Consider the following 24,881-nt stretch of genomic DNA (forward strand, 5'->3'; position numbering starts at 1 on the left):
GGGCCGGCCCGGCCACAGGCTGACAGTTGTGGGGGATTGGGACGGCAAAGCGGGGAGGCGGGGCGAGGATCTGCGGGAGGCCGAGGAGGGGATCGTGAGCTACCTGTGACGCGAGGGGGCTTGTGAACGGAGGGGGCCAGCGGGGTGAGGAAGCCCGTGGGCGGAGGGGGCTGGTGAAGAGAGGGAGTCGTGGGAGAGGGGGCCATGTGGAAGGACAGGCGGGGGCGCTGCGGTGGGTGGGCGTGGAAGGGACGTGTGAGCTACAGGCCGGGGTTCGAGCCTAGGGGACACTGTGTGACGTCACTGGGGCGGGGGTGGCAATGGGAAGAGCCCACGACCAGGGTCAAAACCTCGGGCTCTGCTCCCGACTTCCCCTGCTTTTTATTCCGTGACCTTGGAGAGATGCCTTTCTTGTAAGATGGGGGTGCTTTTTTTTAATCTGCTTTGCCGGCTCGGTGGTGTTGTGAAGGGCAGATGAAATAGTATATCTGAAAGTCCTTTCTGAAACGCAGATCTCCTGCGCGGTTGTTTTTCTGTGAGACTTGAGTGGGCGTTAGATTGAGTAAAAGATTGTGTTTGAAGAAGAGACAGTGGCAGAGAAGCGGGAGTAAACTGTCAGTGGGCAGAGACTTGAACTGGGGATTGCTTCAGAGGAGAAAGGAGAACTTATGCCAGAGGAAATCCTTATCTTGGGTGAAAGGTGAAAGACAACTCAAAGGTGTGCTGGGATAGTGGAAAGAACACAGATTTTAGAGGTAGAGCTAAGTTTGGTCCCTGCACTGTCACTATGTGTTTCTCCGAAAATAAGACCGGGTCTTATATTAAGTTTTGCTCCAAAAGACGCATGAGGGCTGACGTTCAGGGGATGTCATCCTGAAAAATCATGTTAGGGCTTATTTTCTGGTTAGATCTTATTTTCGGGGAAACACGGTATGCGTTGTCTTGAACAAGTTAACTTCAGCTCTCAGAGCCGCCATTTCCATATCTGTGAAATGAAGTGGTTCTTGAGGATTAAATGAATTCAAGCATCAAGTACCTTGCACAGAGCTAGGCACAGAGTAGATGAACAGTAAATGTCATCTTCCCTCACCAGCGTGTGATGAAGCTTACTACAGTGTGTTAGCACTGAAGGGATGGGATTATTATTTTTTTCCACACAGCTTTCTGGCATATGGAAAGACAATGTTGTCTGACAGTAGAAGAGCGGTGGTGACTGGAGACCTGCCTGCTGCAGTTGGGAGTGGTTTTGTGGCTCTGGTGAGGGGTGAAGCTGAAAGGCTGTTTTAGGCACTTTGGCAGAGTGTCCTAGTTCTTCCCTGCTTTTGCAGCTTCCCATACTTGATTTATCATTCATCTGCAGGGTGAGCAGGTCTTGGGGAAACTGATGCCAACCAGATTTACTCCACTCATCTCTAATCCTAGACTGTAAAACCAAGCCTATTGCTATTCAGTGGTTTTAGTTTTTCCTTCATTCGTTCTTTCATTCAGAAAACATTTTATGATCACCTACTGTTAATTGGTACACGCTAAGCCAGGTACATAAGAAACAGTCCTAATTTGCTTGCTCCAGTGACCAGAAACAAATCAGACTTGTTTCAAGTTCTCCATCTGCTCTTGGATCACAGGTCTGGTGAATAGACTCCTGCTATATTCAGAGAGCCAATCCCAAGACCCCTGGGCATCTATTCTCTGATCTATATCTGAGCGTTAACCTTTTCATGCTAGGGTACCCCTAAGACTGGAGTCCCAACCCTGAGGCCCACCCCCCAGGATTGCAGCCCAGTTCTAAGGACACTCTCAGTGAAGCCCTCTAGACCCTGTTCCGCTCAGTCCTCAGCACTCTCCCTCTGGGTGAAAGGTGAGAGGAGAAAAATAGGAAGAAAGAGAGTCCGGTCTCCACACTGGAATCTCCATACGTATGTGGTTGGCTTCTAGACTCCCTCTCTCTGATTTCTGTATGCTTGCCTGTCTTGCTTTGCTTTCCTGGTTCTTGCCTGTTTTCAGAATGTTGTTGAGCTGCCCCTGCCAAGCCACCTCCTTGCTCTGCCTGGTCATATTCCCCTTTATCCAGGAAATCAGTGACCTGTTTCTGCCTCTCCTTGTCTGGCCCGTGCTGTATTGATGGACCCCAAACCCTGGGACATTGGTCATTCTGGGTCGAACTGCAGAGTAGGCATGTTTTACCCTTCCAGTCCTCTTCTCAGCCTCAGGAGGCTTTGGTCAGAGTCCTTTCCCATGTCCTGAAATAGCCTTTCTCTTTTCTTCAATTAGGATGCCAGAATCTCGAGGTATTTTAGCTAACGATCGATCTAATGTTTACACAGTACTGCAGCATTAGGGACAGATTGGACCCTCTCTTGTGGACAGATGTACTACAGAAGAGGAGCTGGTAGCTCTTACCTGTAATTGGAGGAATGCGTGGCCAGATGCTGAGGGCAGTGGGCTTTCTGGAGTTCATGGTTATCCAATCTGTCCTTTAGCGTGATCTCCATGGAGCAAAAATAATGGTACTGGCATTTTTTCAGCATCATGAAGCTGAAAATTTCTTATCTTTGCTCCCTTTCCTTTGTGAGGCCATGTTAGAAAGAACCATCTATGGAGTGAGAGGAAAAAGAAAATGAGTGTCAGCAGAGGGTATCATGTTGCTAGAACCATTGCTATTAAATCAACTCTAAAATATTTTAAGAAGAAATTGGAAGAAGAAAATCTTTACCTATAATCATCCCATATTAACTGTATTCCTTTGCTAGGGCTGCCATAACACAAAGTACCACAGCTGAAACAACAGAAATTTATTTTCTCACAATTCTGGAGGTTAGAAATCCAAGATGAAGGTATCAGCAGTGTTGGTTTCTGTTGAAACCTCTCTCTTTGTAGATGATTGTCTTTTCCCTGTGTCTTCACAGTCTCCCCTCTGTGCCTGTCTGTGTTCTAATTTCTTCGTACCATGTTCCCGAAAATAAGACATAGCCTGACAATCAGCTCTAATGCATCTTTTGGAGCAAAAATTAGTATAAGACCTGGTGTTATGTTATGTTATATTATATTAGACTGGGTCTTATATTCATTCTTGCTCCAAAAGATGCATTAGAGCTGTTTGTCCGGCTAGGTTTTATTTTTGGGGAAACACGGTATAAGAACAGCAGTCAGATTGATCGGACTGGCCCACCCTAATGATCTCATTTTACCTTAATTACCTCTATAAAGACTCTGTGTCCAAGTACAGTCACATTCTGAGGTACTGGGGGGTTAAGACTTCAATATGTGAATTTTGGGGGGAAACAATTCAGCTGATAACAGTAGCCCATCAGCACTTTCATTTTTTAGCGCTCCTTTTTTATGTTTAACCATATATAGCTGTACTTACTTTATTGCCTTTTTCAAAAATAGCTCGTATTTATTATTTTAATGGCTGCATGGCATTTTTTATTGATAGACCATAATTTACTTAAGCATTTCTCTGTTTAAATTTTCTAGTTTTTCCCTTGTAAAACAGCATGTTTGCACACCTAGCATTTTGTTGTCGTCTGAATTACATCCTTGTGTTAAATTGTAGATGGATTTTGATATTTACTGCCCAATTGTGTGTTTCACTTAGTTATGACAGCATCGGCAAGATGCCTTGTGCATTTATTGCTTCACCAGTGTTGGATTTTATTTATTTTTCCTGCTAACTCAGTAAGCATAAAAAGGTGCCTTATTCTTTTGATCCCAGGATGATGACATTTGACCATGGTTGGCTATATTAAATTATGAATTAAACAACCAAAAACCCCAGAAGGCAGACGTGATTGTGTGTGATACTGCTATGTTCTTGTTTTCTGCTCTGTGGAAACTTTCCATACTTGCAGTCCTGTTGCTTAAATATTGACTCCCAGCCGTGCCTACTCTGGGTAGCTTATTTTCTACAGTTTACCAGATGTACACACGATCCCAGTCCTCAACTAATTTATAAATAAGCAGCAGCCATAATAGTGCAGGGCTGGCCAGCTGTCTGTCTAGAAAGACCCTTGGTCGACTATGTAGCTTTTCAATAAAAATCCCCTGGGCACATATTAGCTGTTTTGCTGCGGTGGGAGTGGGAGGCGCAGATATTTTTTCTTTGGGCCCCAAACCATGTCTCCATGGCTCTTGACAGGTATGTGAAAAATGTAATAGTGAAAAAGGGAAACGTGCTTTAAGAGAGTGAAAAAATGTGGGCACTTGCTGGGAGGTTACTTTCTCCTGAGATTTTTAAGTAGGAAAGGCTTGAAAGTGATTTGTAAATGCTAGGAGTGGTTGGCGAGGGTCAAAGATGGTCAAAGCATGGAGGATGAGGAACACCAGGGAGTAGGGGTCAGCAGAAACAGTCTATTTAGTGATTTTTTTTTAACTTTTATTTATTTTAAGTATGTTTTTCCAGGACCCATCAGCTCCAAGTCAAGTAGTTGTTTCAATCTATTGTAGTTGTGGAGGGTGCAGCTCACTGGCCCATGTGGGGATCGAACCGGCGACCTTGTTAAGAGCACAGCGCTCTAACCAACTAACCGGCCGCCCCAGAAACAGTATATTTACTAAAGGGAAGAGTGGAGATGAGACTGGAGAAGAAAGCAAGTGACCTCATAAATCCAGACTCAGAGTTTGGATTTAACTGAGGAGATAGGGGAGAGCCCTTGGATGTTTCAGGGCCTGCGTGGTGTGCGTCAGGAAGGCTATTATGGCTGCATTGTTTATACCCATGCCCATAGGGAGTCTCAGAATTGATGCGTCACTAGCTGTTTACTCCCCCAGAGGGCAGAAATGTTCTATTTCTGACTCCTTACTGCACATTTCTCTTTTCTGCTGTCTGTGTTTGCAGTTTGTACCCAGTGGAGATGTGATTGCCTCCAGTCCCTTTCACCAGCTGCTAGCTAGTCCAATCGTTGATTTTAATTGCTGAAGTTTATCTATGCATCTTATATTCCTGATGACTTATTTATATAGTTATTTGTTTTTGTATTTGTTTGTCTCTTGTAACTTGGCATTTTGGAAAAAAGCTTGGTCTCTTTTGAATATTGCCAAGCCAGCCAGAACGCTACTTTCATTTATGTGATAAATTGACACATAAATCCAGCGTTGAGGCAAAAATCCTCAGTTTTCACTTGCATTTATGTATTGAGTTCTGAGAGGCTCTATTTCTGCTGCTGAAGCCATTCTCTTTTCCTGAATGTTTCTGTGTTTACAGCTGGTCTGGAAGCCTGGATTTAGGATAGTGAAGGCTATATACCATTACGAAAGCAAAAGACGGTGACATTCATTCATCCATTCATATAGTCTTTGAGTGCTTGCTATGTGTCAGGTACTGTGCTAGGTCTTGGAGGGGCCCATTAGAGGGATGCATAAAGAGACTTGTTCTTGCTGTCATGTAGTTTATCATGAAGAGAGACAGACAGACAAACGAGCATTAAACAAAAAAATTATAAGTAGATATAATTTAAAATGGTAACAAGTGCCATGAAACAAAAGTAAATGGTATCAGTGAATTTTATGTTCATTAAAAAAAGGTAAATGGTTTGAGGAGAGAGAAAATAGGGTCATGATTTTTCTTTTCTTTTTCTTTTTTTAATTGGGGAATATTGGGGAACAGTGTGTTTTTCCAGGACCCATCAGCTCCAAGTCTCAGTCTAGTTGTAGAGGGCGAAGCTCAGCTCCAAGTCACGTCGTTGTCTTCAGTCTAGTTGTGGAAGCTGCGGCTCACTGGTCCATGTGGGAATGGAAGCAGCGACCTTGGTGTTGTAAGTCTTGGTGTTATGAGTACTGCGCTCTAACCAATTGAGCCAACTGGCCACCCTGGGGTCATTATTTATATAGATACCAGGGAAGACTTTAAACACAGCTAAAAGATGAATAGAAATTAGCTAATTAAGTATGTAGAAAAGAATAATCCTAGCAGAGGGTACAGCTTGTGCAAAGGCACAGAAGTAGGAAAATGTTTGACTCATTTGAAGACCTTAAAAAAGGCTGTAGTGGTTGCAGCTTAGGGAGTTGGGGGGGGCACCAAAATAGGTGGGCAGGTGGGCAGGGCTTGATCACCAAGGCAGGTCATAGAAATGATTTTCGACTTTATTCTAAAAGCGTCTTAGTTTAATAGCTTTTAGGGGATTGGTGAAGAATTTAAAATATTAATAAGTAAAATAAAAAATAAAAATATCAATTGTGATTAGCATATAGATGGAAATATTTTAAGATCACTTTAAATAGATTTGTGAAAATTACATTTAGTATGAATGGTTTTTTTTTTAGTATAAATGTTCAGTATTGTTTTTCTAGTAGTCTTTTCTCACTTAAGAAAACAGTCTGTTAGATCTTTTGGGGGGGCTTATAACAATTATATAATTATAGGATCATAGGAATTTGGATTTTCTTCTCTAATATAAGCATTTAGAGATATACATTTTCCTCCAAGTGCTGCTTTAGCAACATCCCACAAATTTTGTAAGATGTGTTTTCTTTTCATTATATTCAAAATATTTTTTCTTATTTCCCTTATGATTTCTTTTTTGATTTAGAGGTATGTAAAAGTGTGTTCAGTTTTCAAAAATTTGGGAGATTTATAGATACTTTTCTGTTGTTGATTTCTAATTTTATTCTGTTGATTTCAGTTGTTTTTAGTTTATTGAGCCTTGTCTTGTGCCACAGCATATGTAAGGTATCTCTTGGTGAACTTTCCAATTGTGAAAAGAATGTGTGTTCTGCTTTGATGAGGTGGAGTTTCCTGTAGATATCGGTATGGTCAAGTAGGTTTTCAGGTCTGCAGTATCCTGATCGATTTTCCGTCTATTCTCTCAATTACTGAGAGAGGAGTGTTGACATTGCCAAGCATAATTGTGGATCTATTGATTTCTCCTGTGAGTTCTGCTAGTTTTTGCTTCATGTAATTTGACTTTATGCTTGGGAGCAAACCCACTTATAATTATGTCGTCGTCATCAATTAACCTCTTTATCATGATGAACAGTCATGTTCCTTGTTCTGAAATCTACTTTGCCATGAGCATAGATAACCACACTAGTTTTCTTGTTAATGGTGTTTACGTTAGCATGTCTTTTCCCATCCTTTCACTTTTAGCCTGTGCCTTTACATTTAAAATGATTTTCTTGTAGACAGCATGTAGCATGCTCCTTTTCTGGTCTGCAAATCTTGTGGTTGGAGTGTTCAGACCCTTTACATGTAATGAAATTATTAGTATGGTTGGATTTAAATCTGCTATCTTGGTTTGTTTTCTATTTATCGCATCTCTTTTTCTTTTCTTGGCCTTCTTCTTCGTCTTCGTCTTCTTCGTCTTCGTTTGGCTTTTTAATGAACATGTTACAAAAGAGATTTAGTCAAAAAGACCAAAGCCCATGTCATCATCAGACACCTCAGATTCTTCTTTCTTTGCTTCCACTTTCTTCTCCTCAGCTGGGGCAGCAGCTGTGGAGGGGGCAGGCCCTCCTGCTGGGGCAGCACCAGCTGCTGGGGCAGGTCCACCAGCCCCTACATTGCAGATGAGGCTCCCGATATTGACATTGGCCAGGGCCTTTGCAAACAAGCCTGGCCAGAAAGGCTCAACTTTTACACCAGCAGCTTTAATGAGGACGTTGATCTTATCCTCTGTTACAGTCACCTCATTGTAGTGCAGGCTGAGGGCCGGAGCAGATGCAGGAGAGCTGCTAGGTGGAGGCCACGGGGCAGGCGAGTGCTGCCCAGCCGGGGGCTGGTCACCAGATGAAGTGAGGGCCTCACCGCCATGCAGACTGAGCTTCCTCGAAGGATGGAGCACCTTATTGGCAGCTAAGGAAAGGGACTTTTCTTGCCTTCTTTTAGATTCATTGAACATTTTTTTTAGTTTTCCGTTTTATCTCCACTATGGGCTTATTAGTGCTCTTTCTTTTGTCTTTTCGTTGTTGTTGTTTTTAGTTTCAGGTGTACAAAACAATGTAATAGACATTTACACCCCTCACAAAATGATAACCCCCCACCCCCAATCAACTACCCCTCTGACATAGAATGTAGCTGCTACAATTCCATTGACTCTAAAAGTGGTTTTTCTAGGGTTAAAATAGGCATCTCTTTAATTTATCATAGTTTGCCTTCAAATAACATTGTGTCGCTTTACTTGTAGTAACTTTACAATTATAATTCCATTTTACCCCATCTTTTGTGTGGTTGTTGTCATAGAGTTTTTACTTGTCTGTGTTATAAACTCCACAATACGTGTATCTTGTTATAGTAGGTTGGTGTAAAAATAATTGCGGTTTAAAAGGTTAAAAATAATTGGAAAAACTGCAATTATTTTTGCACCAACCTAATATTTACGAGATAACCATAAAAATATGAAAAACATTCACATATTCACAGTTTTCAGTTTCCTTTATTTCTTTATGTAGATTCATGTTTACACCTGGTATCATTTAGCATTTCTTATAGTGCAAATCTGCAAGTGTGATTTTTTTTTCAGTTTCATTTTTGCTGACTATAGAAGTCTAGGTTTTTATTTTAGCACTTAAAAGGTATCATTTCATTTTCTTTGGGGTTTTCATAGCTTCTAACTAGAAGACCATGATCATCTTATCCATGTTTCTTTGTATCTATTGTGTTTTCCCCCCTCTGGATATTTCTAAGATTTTCTCCTTTTTATTATTGGCTTTTGAGAATTTAATTATGCTATGACTTGGTGTGGTTTTCTTTTTATTTATCCTACATGGAGTTCATTGAGATTTTTGGATCTTTGGGCATATAGTTTTATTAAATTTGGAAAATTTTCTGCCATTATTTCTTAGAATATTTTTATCTGTTCCTCTCCCCCTTTTTTCCCCGGGAGGCTGATTACATGTATGTTACATGTTCTCCCACGTGTTATATTTCCAATCATTTTCTCCCCATCCTTTTTTCTCTGTGCTTCATTTTATCTAGTTTCTGTAGCCATGTTTTAAAGTTCACCAACCTTTTCTTCTGCAGTCTCTAATTTGTTGGTAATCCAAGCCAGTGCTTTTTAAAAAATTTATTTGAGATACTGTATTTTTCATCGCCAGAAATTCCATTTGATTTTGTTTTTATATCTTTCATTTCTCTTCTCACTGTATTCATGTTTTCCTTAAAACATGTGCACATAGTTTTAATGGCTGGTTTAATGTCCTTGCCTGCTAATTCCATCATCTCTGTCGTTTTCTGGTTCTGGTTCTTTTTCAGGGGTCTCCAAGATCACCCACACATTCAGCGATTCACTGGAAGGATGCATGGGACTTAGCATATAGTTACTTGTGGTTAAAGTTTATTACAGTGAAAGAATACTTGGTAGGATCAGCAAGGGAAAAAGACAGAGTCTGGAGAAACCCATGCACTGGCTTCTTTGTGCTCTTTTCCATCAGGTGTGCTCTTTTCCTTAGCAACAAAAAAATGCATTAACATCTACAGTATTTCTGCCCAGGGAAGCCAATTAGAAACTTAGCGCTCAATAATTTTATTGGTGGGTGGTTATGTAGGTACCCTATGCCTAGCAGCTATTGAAATTCCAGACTCCCAGATGCAAGTTAGTGTTCAGCATAAATCACGTTGTTTGTATAGTTGAGGCATGGTGAACTACCCTTATAAATTAGAGAATGGAGGGAACAGTTAAAGTGCTAAGTTCCCAGACTCTCTCCAAGGACGGTCCGTGTAAGCTGGGCCTTCTAAAGATAGCAGCCTCAGGCTTGCCATGTGAACTTTTTTCTGCACGGCATCTATTGATGGATTTTTCTCTTGGTTTTTTGTTGCATTTTCCTGCTTCTTGGCTTCTCTGGTGATCTTTGGTTGGAGATTTTATATTGCTGAGTGTTTAGATTTTGTCTTCCTTTAGGGAATGTTGGACTTTGTTCTGGTTGGCAGTTAAGTTACCTGTGGTTCAATTTGATCTTATGAGGCTAGTTTTTTTTTTTTTTAAAGAGCTTTATTTAAGATATGAGATGTGATTGAAAAATACGGTGAATGTTTAAATTTTAAAGAATTTATTACAGTGAAAGACACATTGCCATTAATCCCCCTCAGAATACTCCCCCTCACTTCAAACACATTTATCCCATCGTTCTTGCCACTTTCTGAAGCAGTTCTGGAAGTCCTCTTTCATGAGTGTCTTCATCCTTCATCATGACAACACTTCATGTCACACATCGCTTCTGATACAGCAATTTCTGTCAATAAAAACATTACAGTGTGTCCTCATCCACCTTATTCACCGGATCTGGCACCATGTGACTTCTGGCTCTTCCCCAAAAGTCAAAATGACCGCGAAAGATAAATGTTTTCAATCGATTCAGGGCATTGAGGCAGCCACAACAGCACAACTAAGGACACTCACAAAAGAGGACTTCTAGAACTGCTTTAGAAAGAGGCGTGAACGATGGCATAAGTGTGTTTGGAGCAAGAGGGAGTATTTAGAGGGGGATTAATGGCAATGCATCTTTTACTGTAACAAATTTTTTAAATTTAAACATTCACCATATCTTTTGATCACAAAGGTGTGATCAAAACTCACACCTTTAACACACATATAAAATTCACCCACTTAAAATGTATAATTCACTGTTTTAATATAGTCACAAAATTGCACATCCAGCACTACCATTGATTTTAGAGCATTTTTATTACCCCCCAAAGAAACCCTGCATCCCTAGAGTTGTTACTCCCCCCCCCCCCCCCCAGCTATCCCTCCCAATCCCTATTCCTAGGTAACCACTAATTTATTTATGTCTCTGTAGATTTGCCTATTCTGGACATTTCCTATCAATGAAATCATACAATATGTGGTCCTTTGTGACTGACTTCTTTCACATAGCATAATGTTTTCAAGTGGGTGTGAAGTAGTATTTCATTGTTCTTTAGATCTGCATTTCCCTGATGGATAATGATGTTGAGCCATCCTGTATATCCTAGAATAACCACTCTTTTTTATGTGTTTATTGGCCATCTATATCTTCTTTGGAGAAATATCTATTCAGGTCTTTTGCCCATTTTAAAATTGGGTTGTCTTTCTATTAATAAGTTGTAATAGTTTTGTCGACTGAACAATAATACCAACTAGGTATTCTGTCACCAAAAAGGATTTATTCAGGAAAAAGAAAGGAAAAAGGGCTGCAACCCAGCACCAGCATGTGCAGACCCAGTAAGCCATGTGCACATTCTGGCTTGTGTGCTGAGATGGAGGGTATTGAAGGCAGGAAGGCAGAAAGTTAGAACCATAGAGTTTTATGAAAAATTAGGACCATAGAGTTCAACTAGGTGGTCTCATAAACTTCCATGAACCCAGTTCTTCCCATAGATCCCCTGGTGTTATCAGTTTCCTTAAAGTCCCAGTTCATCTTGATCAATATATTTTATGTACAGTTCTCTTATCAGATATATTATTTGCAAATATTTCTCCCATTCTGTGGCGTGTCTTAACTTTTTCATGGCATTCTTCGAAGAGCAATTTTTAGTTTTGATGACGTCGATTTTATTTTTTGTTGCTTATACTTTTGTTGTCATATCTAAGAAACCATTGCCTAATCCCAAGGTCACAAAGGTTTACATCTGGCTTTCTGTTAGAAGTTTTATAGTTTAGCTCTTATATTTAAGTTTTTCATTCATTTTGAATTAATTTTGTATATGGTGTGAGGTAGGGATACAACTTCATTCTTTTGCATGTGGATATCCAGTTGTTTCTGTACCATTCTTGGAAAAACTATTCTTTCCCCATTGAATGTTCCTGGTACCCTTGTTAAACATCAGTTGACTGTAAATACGAGAGTTTATTTTTGGACTGTCACTTCTATTCCATTGGTCTACCCTTATCCTGATACGCGGTCTTGATTACTGTAGCTTGCTTTGTAGTAAGTTTTGAAATTGGGAAGAGTGAGTCCTCCAACTCTGTTCTTTTTCAACATTGTTTTGGCTATTCTGGGTCCGTTGAATATCTATGCGAATTTTAGGGTTAGCATGTCAATTTATGCAAAGAAGTTACCTTGGATTTTGATGGGGGTTGTGTTGAATTTGTAGGTCAATTTGGAATATATTGCAGTCTTAACAATATTAAGTATTCTTTCTTATTCATGAACATGGGATGTCTTTCTATCTATTTACGTTTTCTTTATTTTCTCTCAACGATTTTGTAGTTTTTAGAGTATAAGTTTTGCACTTATTTTGTTAAATTTATTACTAAATATTTTAATTTTTTCGGTGCTATTGTAAATGGAATTCTTTTTGAGATAAATTTATATAACATAAAATTCATCATGGAATAGTTTTCTTAATATCATTTTCAGTTTGTTCATTTCTACTGTATAGAAATAAAATTGGTTTTTCCCCCAATTTTTTTGTGTGGTGCAGTGCACATAACACAAAACTTGCCATTTTAACCATTTTAAGCATACAGTTCAGAGCTATTAAATATTTTCCTTATGTTTTATTACCATTACCACCATCCATCTCCAGAAATCTTCTCATCTTGTAAACTGAAATCAGAATTGTAATTGATTTTTGTGTATTGATCTTGTATCCTGCAACTTTCCTGAACTTGTTTATTCTAATATTTCTTTAGTGGATTCCTTAGGATTTTGTATATACAATATTATATTATCTGCCAGTATAGTTTTATTTTTTCCTTTCTAATCTGGATGCCTTTTATTTAACTTTCTTGCCTAATTGTTTGAGTTAGAACCTGCAGTACAATGTTGAATATAAGTGGTGAGACTGGACATCCTTGCCTTGTTCCTGACCTTAGGGAACCAGTTTTTACCATTGAGTATGATATAAGTTATGGGTTTTTCTAGATGATCTTTATTAGGTTGAGGAAGTGCCCTTCTATTCTTGAGTGTTTTTATCATGAAGGGTGTTGAATTTTTTCAAATGATTTTTTTCTGCATTGTTGCAAAGCTCATTTTTAAACGTTGTTAGGGCAGGTCTAAAATACCTTTTGCTCCAGGGATAGTTTAGCTCCACTACTAAGGTGTGGCTTTTCTGAGATCTCTACTGAATGCTTTGAGGGCTTTCCACTCTGGCTGGGAGTAACTCAGACTCCTTGCAGTTCTGTGTAAACTCTGGGAACCATTAATCTCTCAATTCCCTGGTTGTTCTTGGCCCCACTTTATGGAATGTCACCCTGTACTGGTGTGTCTTGGTATACGTCGAAGACTCAGGAAATCTGTTGCAGATTTCTGGAGCTTTTTTTTCTGCTGAGCTCTTTCCTCTTCAGAATTTCCAGCTCTGTCAGACTTCTATACTCCCATGTCTGTTTCCTCAACTTAGTGAGACCAGCATGACCACCTTGGGATGCCCTTCCTTGTTTTGTGGCCCGGGATGTACCTTCTGGCAGACAATGAGGGCAGTCGCAGAGCTCACTTTGTTTCCTCTCTCAGGTATCCCTGTCCTTTGCTCCATGTCCATTGTATGAAACCAGTGGTTTCATATATTTGTCCATTTTTCTAGTTGTTTTATGGCAGGAAGTTAAATCCAGGTCCTGTTATTCCCTCATGGCTACGGGTGGAAGTACTTGGGTCACAGAATTTTATTGCTGGAGCAGACATTGCAAAAAAGCGTCTGCTCATCCTTTTATATGTGTGAAAACTGAGGCTGGAGGGCGATGATTTGCTATATTGCCATAGTTTTAAAGCGCAAGCAAGATTTCATGTTTCTGTATATACACGCACACTGTGTTTTGTCCACATTTGACAGAAGGAAATGCAAAGGCAGAGATGTTCAGGTAGGTTTTGTCACTTATTTAGGTTCACTTAGTTAAGAAGTAGCAGAGCTGGACTAAACATTAGAATCTCCTGACTCTGTGCAGCTCCCCTGATGACTGGAGTATTTCCTGTTGAAATGATGTGCCAGGAATCACAGAGCATTGTACATACTGTTCTCTGCCATGCACATGAGCAGCGCTCAAGAATGGTGGCTCATCGGGCCGGCCCCGTGGCTCAGGCGGTTAGAGCGCCATGCTCCTAACTCCGAAGGCTGCTGGTTTGATTCCCACATGGGCCAGTGGGCTCTCAACCACAAGGTTGCCAGTTCAATTCCTTGAGTCCTGCAAGGGATGGTGGGCAGCGCCCCTGCAACTAAGATTGAACACGGCACCTTGAGCTGAGCTGCTGCTGAGCTCCCGGATGGCTCAGTTGGTTGGAGCGCGTCCTCTCAACCACAAGGTGCCGGTTCAACTCCCACAAGGGATGGTGGGCTGTGCCCCCTGCAACTAGCAATGGCAACTGGACCTGGAGCTGAGCTGCGCCCTCCACAACTAAGATTGAAAAGACAACAACTTGACTTGGGAAAAAGTCCCGGAAGTACACACTGTTCCCCAATAAAGTCCTGTTCCTCTTCCTCAATAAAATCTTTTAAAAAATAAAAAAGTAAAAAAAGAATGGTGGCTTATCAATTGTGTGTAAAGCGTGTGTAGTGCTGCCTGTGCTGAAATGGGAACCAAAAGAGCATCTGTGGTGAAACCCCCCTCCAGGGCTGCTTGTAGGAGTAGCAGGTGCTATGCCACCTGCGACAGCAACGTGTTGTGCCTCGTGTCACAATCACCTTTGTTTCTCCTGATAGCTCTGAGTCACTTAGGAATGTTAACTTACGTTCAGTTCTCTAAGAGGCAGTAACTTTGAGAAAGGCAGTTAAAACATGGTTTTAACACAAAAAACTACCACTAATACTTAAAGCCTAATCTTTAGTTGTCAGGGAATTTTGTTTCTCCAGAAAGACTATTCCCAGAGGTGTCAGATAACGAAAGCTGTGTGCTTTTTCAAAATTGCTTAATTAGGCAGCTTGTAATGCTATTATTGTAGCTTTATTTTGACCTAAATGCCTTACCTACACCCACTGTTATGTTTGATTCTCATCTGCAACTTGTGAGGGCATCTTATTTTTTTCTTGGTTTGGCCTTTCCTTACCTTGGCAGTCTAAATTCACTTTGTGGTCTCTGTCTTTTAATAGTCTTGGGTTAAAGTGCTGTCAGGAGCTCTTATCAAAGTCTGCGTAAGTTATCTTTGTTGTCTCCCTATGGTCCACATCTCAAAGTGACGGGTAGAGCCCCGTTGGATCCTTTTTGTAAATGGGAGTAACCTGGCTCTGTCCGGTTTTGAACTTAATGACCTTTTACAATGACAGACTCTACACCCCACTAAAAACAACCTGTTAGTTTGTCGTAAAATTCTGAAAAAAATCATTCAATGTTATTTTTCTTTTCATTTTTTTTTTTTATCATAGTGTCAAAGCTTTATTCTGCACTGGGAGTTTGACTTTTCTGTGTCTCAATTTCTCCGTCCATATAATGGGGATAGTTAATACTGTCAACCTAATATGCTGTGATGAGGATTAGATGAGATAACACAGACCAGCACCTGGCAGGTGGTAAATGCTTAATGACTGTTAGCTGTATTTGGGGAATGGCACCCACCAGAGCTGGTTCTCCCTTAGCTGATGTGTGACAACTTTTACAGGCTCTGGGTTCAAATCTTCACTTGTTTTTCTCACAAGAGGCTCGGTTTCTGAGGGCCTTTTGAACATGACTAGTACTGATGATTTGACAAGTATCACAATGTAGTTAAACCCTGTATTAGGAAGCCTGAGTTCTAGTGGTCCTCTCTCTGTCATTTCTTTCCTTCTCATCTCATTAAATCTCTTTTAGGTCCACTAAGTGGTGGTTAAGTTTCTGGAACGTATAGGGTACAGTGAATACAGTGATGAGGGGGACACAGTCCTGTTTGCATTGAGCAGAAGAGAAGTATACAAGTAACACCAAAATAAGATATAAAAATGGTAATTCTCTCGAGAGAACTACAGAGTTCTTGGTGGGCTGATGAGAGGTGTGATGGGAGAGATCTCATCACATGGCGGGGCTCTGGCTGGAAAAGCTTGGAGAAGCAGGAGACAGTTGACATGATCTTGGAAGGATGGGTCGAATTTTTATAGGGAAGATGAGGTAGGTTGAATGCAATGTTTCAGATGGGTGAAGACCATGGAGAAGGCCAGGGAGGGAGAAGTGAATGTTGTATCTGGGGCCTGGGTGTTCAGGGGAAGTTGGGGAGAACTTTCATTGCCAGCTGGGAGTGTGCATAGACTGTTCATTGGAGCGGGGAGCCGTTGAAGGTACATGAGCTGGAAGGGTGGTATTGGAGTAGGGAGAGACAGAAGTCAGACAGAGGGGCTATTAAGAACCGGTCGCCTAAGGTTGTGCCTAACCTGTACCACGGGGTAGGATATGACCCGTGAAGATCTGCCGCTAGTGGACGTTGGCAGTTCAGTCCGTGTGACCTCCTGCAGACATCATCTATGACCTTGAGTATGTTCGGGAGTTGTTAGTGGTCCTCAGGTCTGGGGTCTGGGTGAGCATCTGTCTGCTCAGTGTATTCGTTGAACTTGTGTGCAGCCTGCATTTCTGTAGAGAAATTACACCAAGAAAAGCTCAATGTCGTATTCCATTTTTGTCCATGGTTTGTTTGTTTTTTTTGCTAATGAGGTAATTTAATAAATTTAGTTTTTGTTTGCACAGAGCTGTGAAGTGTTTTTAAGATACCACTTTGTGAGATTAAGCTTTACACGCCCAGGTCTCTTGTTTCAACCTGCTTTGGTCTCTACCGTGCAGCCGTGGGTGTCTTTGTCAGGGCTGGAATAGCTATGGCTGTTGCTCCATTAAAAGGAGAAAAACTTTTCTAGATTGAGACTCTTGGGGAAGTTATATTTAAGTAGGAGTTGTTTTATGATGTTAAGATGTTGGAATTAAGGACGTTGTGGGAGCATTGTATGTAGAAAATGTCTGCGTAGCTTATTTGATCCAGATTTTCTTCCCGTTTTGTGTTACTTTCTGTTGTTGGATTGCTCAGGTTGTATCCATTGAAATATTATACACCTGTATTTTCTGAGCTCTAAGAGCATAAATATTATTTTCCTTTTAAAAATAAGATGTGCATTAATGGCAGTTGTTTCTACTATTAATTTTTTGTTTTTTGATTCTGAAGTTAACAATGTTCTTTAAGGAAAATACAGAAAAAAATAAAGAAGGATATAAATATTGCCTGTCGTCTGCTTATTGATTTTTGTATCTTTCTTAATAGGCAGGCCAGGTTCTGAGTTTCATTTAATAACACTTTGACTAATTGCATTAGTTTCCTATTGCTGCTATAACAAATTACCACACACTTAGTGGCTTAGAATAACACAAATTTCTTGTTTTTCAGTCTGTAGATTAGGAGCCCAATACCGGTCTCACTGGACAGACACCAAGGTGATGGCAGGGCTGTTTGCCTTTCTGGAGATGTTAGGGGAGAACCATCACCAGGTCTTTTACAGCTTCTCCAGGCTCCCACATTCCTGGTCCACGGCCCTTCCTCCACCTTCAAAGCCAGCACATTGGGCCAAGCCCTCGGGACACATCCCTCTGGCCTCTTCCCCCTCTGTCTTCTACTGTTAAGGACCTTTTCGGTTACACTGGGCCCACTCAAAGAATCCAGGATAATCGCTCCATGCCAAGGTCCTTAACCTAATCACTTCTGCACAGTTCCTTTTGTTATGGAAGGGCACATACCCATAGGCTCCAGGGATTAGGACACACACATCTTGGGGTGGGGGGCATTGTTCTGCCTGCCACGATGCAGTTCCTGCATTCCTGAATCGTTCTGGAGATCTGTAAGTTGTTCAGTAGTTCTTTTTGGTAGCTGTCCTTCCCATTTTAAAATTCTGTGCCCCGCTTTGCTCTTGCCGCATCGCTGGTACTTGCACCCCCTGCGCCTCCTCACGTTTCCTAAGCCCCGGGGACTAGAGCGAGAAGTGGGGACTATGTTCCGACACAAGCTGACGGGCCTCGACTACCACAGTGCTGCTTGCTTCCACTACGAAGATGAAACAATTCAGGAACTTTATTGTTTGGCTTGAAGATCAGAAAGTCAGACACTACAAGATTGAAGACAGAGGTAATTTAAGAAACATCCGCAGCAGGGATTGGCCCAAATTCTTTGAAAAGTATCTCAGAGATGCGAATTGTCCTTTCAAGCTTCCAGATTGACAAGAAGCAATTGACTGGCTTCTTGGTTTCGCTGTTAGACTTCAGTATGGAGATAATGCTGAAAACTGCAAGGACTTGGTACCTGATGATACAAAAAATGCTGACAGTGCAGCTAACAATGCAGAGCCATTGATCTGGATGTCAATTTGGATGTAACTAATCCTGATTTTGAGGCTGGTGTAATGGCTTTGGCTGACCTTCTTCAGGTTCAGCATCGTGACGATTACCTGGTAATGCTTACGGCAATTCACGTTTTGGTCCAGGAGCGCCTGACACAGGATGCAGTTGCTGAAGCAAAGCAAGCAACAGAGGGCTTGCCTGTTGCTTTAGACAAGCCCATTCTTGGTTTTGACACAGGAGATGCATTTCTTAATGAAGCTGCTCAAATTCTGCGATGGCTGCGTATAGAAGAGCTCAGAGAGCTACAGACAAAAATTAAGCCATTGGAAATTGTCGTTCCAAAGACAGACGCAGACGGGGGAAAGTTGGAAGGTGAACATTTTAGGATTTTAGCCTTTCACCTACTTAGTACAATTGGGAACCATGGATACTCTGGCATGTGTTTGGAAATCAAATGTCACATTTTCGAGGGAAGAATCCCAGAAAATTGACTATATTCTAGAGGTTTATCATCATTGCTTTTTCTGTAATAAAATGTGGGAAAGTGAAAAAGAAAACAAGCTAACAAACTGTGTTCCCCTTCTAGAGTAATTTCTAAATTGTCACAAATGATTTCTATTTAAATATTTTTGATTGAGTGGCAGTGAGGGAGGAAGGTCTGCAGTCAGAGTAATCCATGGCCCCTCAGGGCCCCCCTGGGCATTGAGATAGAGGTGTCCAGGCAGTCCAGAGGAGACGAGGATGCTAAAACCTGTGCTGCCTTCAGCTATCTGCTGGGTATGGTGACAGCTGCATGGGCAGGAGGGTTTAGAAATGTTCATGATGCTGAATTTTTGTCCTGGGATATTGCTGGAACTCATGTTTATGCCTTTCTGAATACTAGTGTAATAATATCTCAAAAACAAAGGAACTAGCAAAGAGAAAACCCAACCCCGCCCAGAACACCTGCCTGCCTTGTGAGGAGAAATCTGGTTCTTACACTTGCCATAAAGGAAGAACCTTGGGGTTTGCCTCTGCCCTCTGAGGCAAGTGCCAGGATGGGCTGGCAGCAGTCCCCCAAATAGGGAAGGTCTGGATTGAGAAGAGAGCCTGCCATACGGGTCAGAGTGACGTCTCAGCAAAAAGTAAGACTGGATGGCAGAGCCTGCAGCCTGGATGCCTCTTATCGTCCATGTCCACAGTGGAGGAGATGGGAATTCAAAAATAAGAGGCGATTTTTGCCCTCTAGGAGCTTACAGGTTAGTGGGGAAACAAATAAAGGCACTAGTAACTAACGTTAACAATGGCGTAGCTGCTGCTATTGATCGTGTTATTGGAGCCCTTCAAATAGGGGAGGACAGCGCTTGTGTTTACTTATAGCTGATTGTCTCCAGGCTAAACGTTCCTTTAACCGCTCCTTATATAGAATATTTCTAGACCTCCTATGTTCTGGATATCCGTCTTCGTCTTCAGATACTTTCTAAGTGTGGCAAAGAGGCAACTAAAATAATCTTTCCCTCACTTCGACGTGCTGTCCCTCAAGTCCTGAAACTCCTCCTTTGAAACACATCCTGAGCTGGTCTGTTCTGTCTCTGCTCGTTCTGGTCACTACCTACCATCTCTGCCTGGACTACTACAGGGTCTCCCGACCTGTCTGTCTGCTTTTACCCTCATCTTCCAAAATCCATTCTGCATGCTGCAGCCAGAGGGATTCTTCTGAACCTCAATTCTAAACTTAAGTCCTTAAGGCCTCTGTGCACACCCCAGCGGCTCTGGCTTCCCGTTGTTATTAGAGTACAGTCCAGGCTCTAATAACCTGGCATGTGGGGCCCTGTGGTGTCATCTCTGCCTGCGCTTGGACTTCTGAGCATCCCTGCTCTCCCTTTCCCACTGTGCTGCCGCCCCAGCGAGCTCTGCCAGTATGCTCTTTCCTGATTTGTCCTTGCTGGTTCCTTCTTAATCAAACCCAATTTAGTGGGCACCTTCTTAAAAAGGCCTTCCCTGATCACCCCATAGAAAGTAGCCCTGCAGGCAGTATTGTTGGGGAAATATAGACAAAATGTCCCAACCCAGAAACCCTCTTCACAAAGGTAATAGAGACAGAAAACACTTCTATTATTGAACAAGCGGTACCTAGAATGTGATATGCATCACGGGCCGTCCGCTAAGAGATGCAAGGACAGAAAGAAAGCTCCCTTTTATGTGGCTACGCGGCTACAACCCAGCGTGTCGCTGTTTCCAAGGTGAACCATAGCTAGTCCTCAGGTGAGAGGACTTGGTACCACTTGTCACCCATAGTTCATTTACCTGGCAATTGGAGTGACCATCTGTGTTAGCCAGTTGGCTTTAATCAGAGGGAAAACAAACTCCTTCTGTCTTCGTGACAGGAGGTTGTTTTGCAACTTGGAGTAAAGAACCCCCGGCAGCTGGGCTCCTCCTCCCCTAGAAACTGGGAGATGCAGGTGCAGTCTCCCTTCATGTTTACATTCCAAAGAGACGGCCTCCAAGTCCTTGAGCAAGACATTCCTAGGTCATTAAGCTTACAAATTGTCATTGTCGTCTTCAAAAGGACTTATGTATGTTTCAAAGAAAGGAAAAAGTACTTACAGTGGTGAGTTTTCAATGTAAATGAACAAAGAAAAAGAGGGAAACGGCTTCCCCTTATTTTCAACAGGGATAATTGAATGAAGCCTCTTATTTTAAATTTGTGTTTGTCTTCACACTGTCTCACCTCTAATATTCACCTGTGTGTGTGTGTTCAGGTCTAGAATGAGAGCAGGGGCTCCGTCATCCTGGTTTACTCTGCATCTCCGGTACCCAGGGTGGTGCCTCTGGTGAAATAGGGGCCTAGTAAATAGAATGAGTTCCAGGCGCAGGGACTAGATTAACTCCTATGGAGCCATTTCAAGGAAGTTATTGAAGAGCAGTAGCGTGGACAATGTTTATCATGTACTGTGAAGTGAGTCCTGAGTCCAGGTAATGATTGTGCCTTTGTATCAGGCACATTATCTCATCCAGCTCCATGAGGACTGCTGTATAGACGGGAAAGCTGAGGATCAGCGTGTCACCTACGCGAGCCATGCCAGAGCCAGGATGCGACTCTGGGTCTAACTCCAAAGTCCATGTGCATTTCACTCCCCTAAAGATTGACAAGATTAGATTTATTTATATGCAACAGAAAAACAAGACACAATCCTTACCCTGCCCCCAAAGCAATCTTCCAGGGACATAGAAAGGGACTGAGAGCAAAGATATTTAAAATTGTGAGCATGGGAGGGGGGTGGTAGATGAGGGCCAAGGGGATCCAGTATATGGTGATGGGAAGAGAACTGACTCTGGGTGGTGAACATACAACGTGATATATAGATCATGTATTACAGAATTGTACACCTGAAATCTATGTAACTTCACTAACCATTGTCACCCCAATAAACTTAAATTTAAAAAAATCGTAAGCATCATTATGTGTGTGGCATGTGGGAATACTGATGAGTTGTCTTTTTTTGTACAGTGACATCTTTTCCATATTTAATAATGAGGTTGTGCCAGTTTTGATGAGTTGTGAGTGTCTATTCTGTCTTCTAGCACATTAGCTTCGCCTCCCCGGTCTGAGACACAGTATGTCTTCTTGTATTCTAGAGCAGGATGTTAAGTATTGCACAGGACAGGGCAGAGTGTATGGACTTTGTCAGGGCTCCGGACTCTTCCCTCTGTTTCCACGTGGATTCATTCATCAACATTCTTTGGATGTCACTGACTCATTCTGATAGAAATCCACCTTCTTTAGATCTCTAATTTCTATAGATGTTTCTTGAGAGACTTTACTCTTTCCATCAAGATAATGTGGTTCTCTGGTGAAAGTGGCCTGAGCCTCTGAAATGATCGCTTTACTGTGATCTCTTTGTATTTTATTTTACCCTTTGATTGTGAAGCACATTCTCCTTGTGGAGAAACACTGAAGAAGAGCGGGAATGTAGCATTTCTGTTCCTCTCTTGTTATTACTTAATGTTCATTTGCCTAAGGATTTAAAAACATGGATTTTTCCCTCTCCCCATATGTATATATATATTTTTTTATTTTAATTTCCTGGATGTTGATTACATAACTAATATTTTCCCCTAGAACATAGTTTGGCAAGTATAAAAAGTGCAAAGAATAAACATAAAACCACTGGTCATCCTGCCTCTCAAAACTATTAACATTTGGATATATTTTCTACACTTAGCCTTTAAAACATCCCACCAGGAACATATAAATGTCAGTGAGTGACTGCTCATTGGGTCCATAGCTGAGCAGCAAGATGTCTAAATGTTCTGTTCAAGAGCTTCTTGTGGGAGAAATTTTCAAGATTGATATCTCCTGTTTTCTTAGTCCTACTGCATTCAGATTTTTAGTTTCTTTATGACAGATATTTACTGTTGGTTTGTTTTGAAGGTATTCCTATTTTTTTCCGTTTGATTTATTGTCTGCTTGCTTTCTGCTAGCCACTATTACAGCATGTCCAGTGATAATAGATATTGTTTATTGAGCACTTACTATGTTCTGTGCACAGTCCTAAGTGCTTTACACACATTTGATTTTTAAAGAGCCCCTACGGGGAGGCATTGCTCTTGTAGGTAGGTTTGGGTAACCTGCATAAGGGCACCAGTGGGAAGTGGGGACTGCAGGCTGTCCTGACACCAAAGGGCAGGCATTAGCCATTGTGCTTTACCTCCCCTGTGTGTATATCATTGTAACCTGCCCTGGTCCCTCAGAGTGTGTGTTTGGGGCATGTGTAAAATTCTTTCAGGAGCTGGAGATGTCCTTTTTATGATCTTTTAATTGGAAAAAATGACTTATTGGTTATATAGACCGATGGCTTTTTATGGTGCTGGTTTATCCTGAATGTGGGTTGATAATTTTTTAATCTATGGTTGTTTTGTTTTTTGGTCTTGTTTTCTAGGTCCAAAAGCTGCTTTGTATGTGCCCAGTAGATTTCCACGGGATCTTCCAATTAGATGAAAGACGGAGAGATGCAGTGATTGCGTTGGGCATTTTTCTCATTGAGTCTGATCTTCAGGTAATCCTTACTAAGTTAAGTGTTTCTGCAGTGTAAAGGGGGGTATAATTAGAATTTTAATTTGTACCTGCTTATGTTTACCTAAAGCAATGCCAGAACAATGCATAGAACCTACGTATTAAAAGTGGTTAGCAGTGGGTGAGACAGGGTAGGTGGAACAGGTAGGAATGAGACTTCTTAATGTACACTTTCTTGGAAAATTTTGATTTTTGGACTATGTGAATAAACTATGTTGTTAAAAAAAATAAAGTGGTTGTTTGTTTTTGTTTTTTTGCCGGAAAGTTAGTTAAAATTTTTTGTGAAGTAATTGTGTGCCCTCTAGAATAGGCTTGATTTTCAATCTCAGGTAAAATGCTTGTCAGTCAGACTCAGAGTAACCATTTTTTTCCTTCTAAAAGGATACCATGTTTCCCCAAAAAAATAAGACCTAGTTGGACAATCAGCTCTAATGCATCTTTTGGAGCAAAAGTTAATATAAGACTGGGTCTTATATTATATTATGTTAGATAAGACCCAGTCTTATTTTACTATAAATAAATATAGTAAAATAAGACTGGGTCTTATATTAACTTTTGCTCCAAAAGACGCATTAGAGCTGCTTGTCCGGCTAGGTCTTATTTTTGGGGAAACACGGTAGTAATCTTTGAGATAATTTTGATATAATGCCATCTTTTTCAAAACTATGATAGATAGAAATTAAGTTTTAGAGTACATGTTAATTTGCCTTTTAAAGATGTCTTAAAAACCAATGTTGTAGCTCTACCAAAAAATGGTATAGCTCTTTATTTTTTTTTTTAGTATTTATCAAGACTAATTGAAGAAAATGATTGACCACTGGATATACAATCTTTTATTTGTTTATCTGTTTATTTTTATCATTATCAAGAATTTTTTTGCTTTTTAAAAAACCACAATAGTCACTTTACTCTTAAGTTTGCACTTTACAAATCAAGAATCATTTTTTAATTCCAAGTTTAATCATGCTCTGTTAGGAAATAAAGACGTTAGATATTTGAATTTTTACAGCTGTTTATACATTTGGAAAAGACATAAGCATTTTAATTTTAGATCAATATTTTAAAACTTAAATTGGTTATCTGACCAAGGCACATGAAAACCCAAAATTAGATGTAGAAGCTGCATTTTAATTATCCAATTTATTTATACATGAAAAGAAAGAAAATCATTCCTACTTTTCTAATTTGCCAAGTCCTGTTTAAATTTAAATATAAACATAAGGGGAGGAAAATAATTTTCAAAAATCTGTATAAGAAACTACTGCTGTTCAAATGTGTATTACTTGAAAATATCTTTGGCAAACATATTACTTGATAGGTTTACCTGAAAGTCCCTGATACTTATATTAGGCTTTTTCAGGTGACAAGGAAGAGATGAATACAAATCACCTTTGGTGTAATTTGGGTTCCCGGCAAGGATTGGAGGCGCCCAGGGTGGTAGTTGATGTCCCTTGAGCCATATAGTCTGCCTGTGCTAGCAGGGAAGCCCGCCGGCCTCACGCACCCCGGGAGAGGAGCCCCGCATGCTTTGCCAGTCCCCCAGGCCCTAGGGATCAGCTTTCTCTTGGTCTACGTGGGGTTTATGTTCCTTGCCTCCATCCAGCATGGGCTGTGGCATTGGCCTCCTTTATGTCCACACCATGGGTTGCCCTGGCAGCAGTGGTGGACAGAGTAGCAGAAGTAGTTCACTCACCACATGCTACAAA

At 41.0% G+C, this 24,881-nt stretch overlaps 1 protein-coding gene and 2 pseudogenes across 1 annotated transcript in view; 2 read left to right on the forward strand and 1 right to left on the reverse strand.

Annotated features, from left to right (window-relative positions):
* Positions 1–24,881, forward strand: part of PI4KA (phosphatidylinositol 4-kinase alpha) — a 112,247-nt gene that overhangs the window by 244 nt on the left and 87,122 nt on the right. The window contains exon 2 of the mRNA XM_019710135.3: positions 23,042–23,158. Within this exon, the coding sequence (XP_019565694.2) occupies positions 23,042–23,158 (117 nt within the window). The remainder of the gene's footprint in view (positions 1–23,041; positions 23,159–24,881) is intronic.
* Positions 7,278–8,101, reverse strand: LOC109461451 (large ribosomal subunit protein P1 pseudogene; annotated as a pseudogene).
* On the forward strand, positions 17,074–18,615 carry LOC109461450 (tRNA-splicing ligase complex subunit RTRAF pseudogene; annotated as a pseudogene).

This window comes from Rhinolophus sinicus, chromosome 9, assembly GCF_057876585.1.
Source record: "Rhinolophus sinicus isolate RSI-liver-muscle chromosome 9, RSI-T2T, whole genome shotgun sequence".
Taxonomy (NCBI): Eukaryota; Metazoa; Chordata; class Mammalia; order Chiroptera; family Rhinolophidae; genus Rhinolophus; species Rhinolophus sinicus.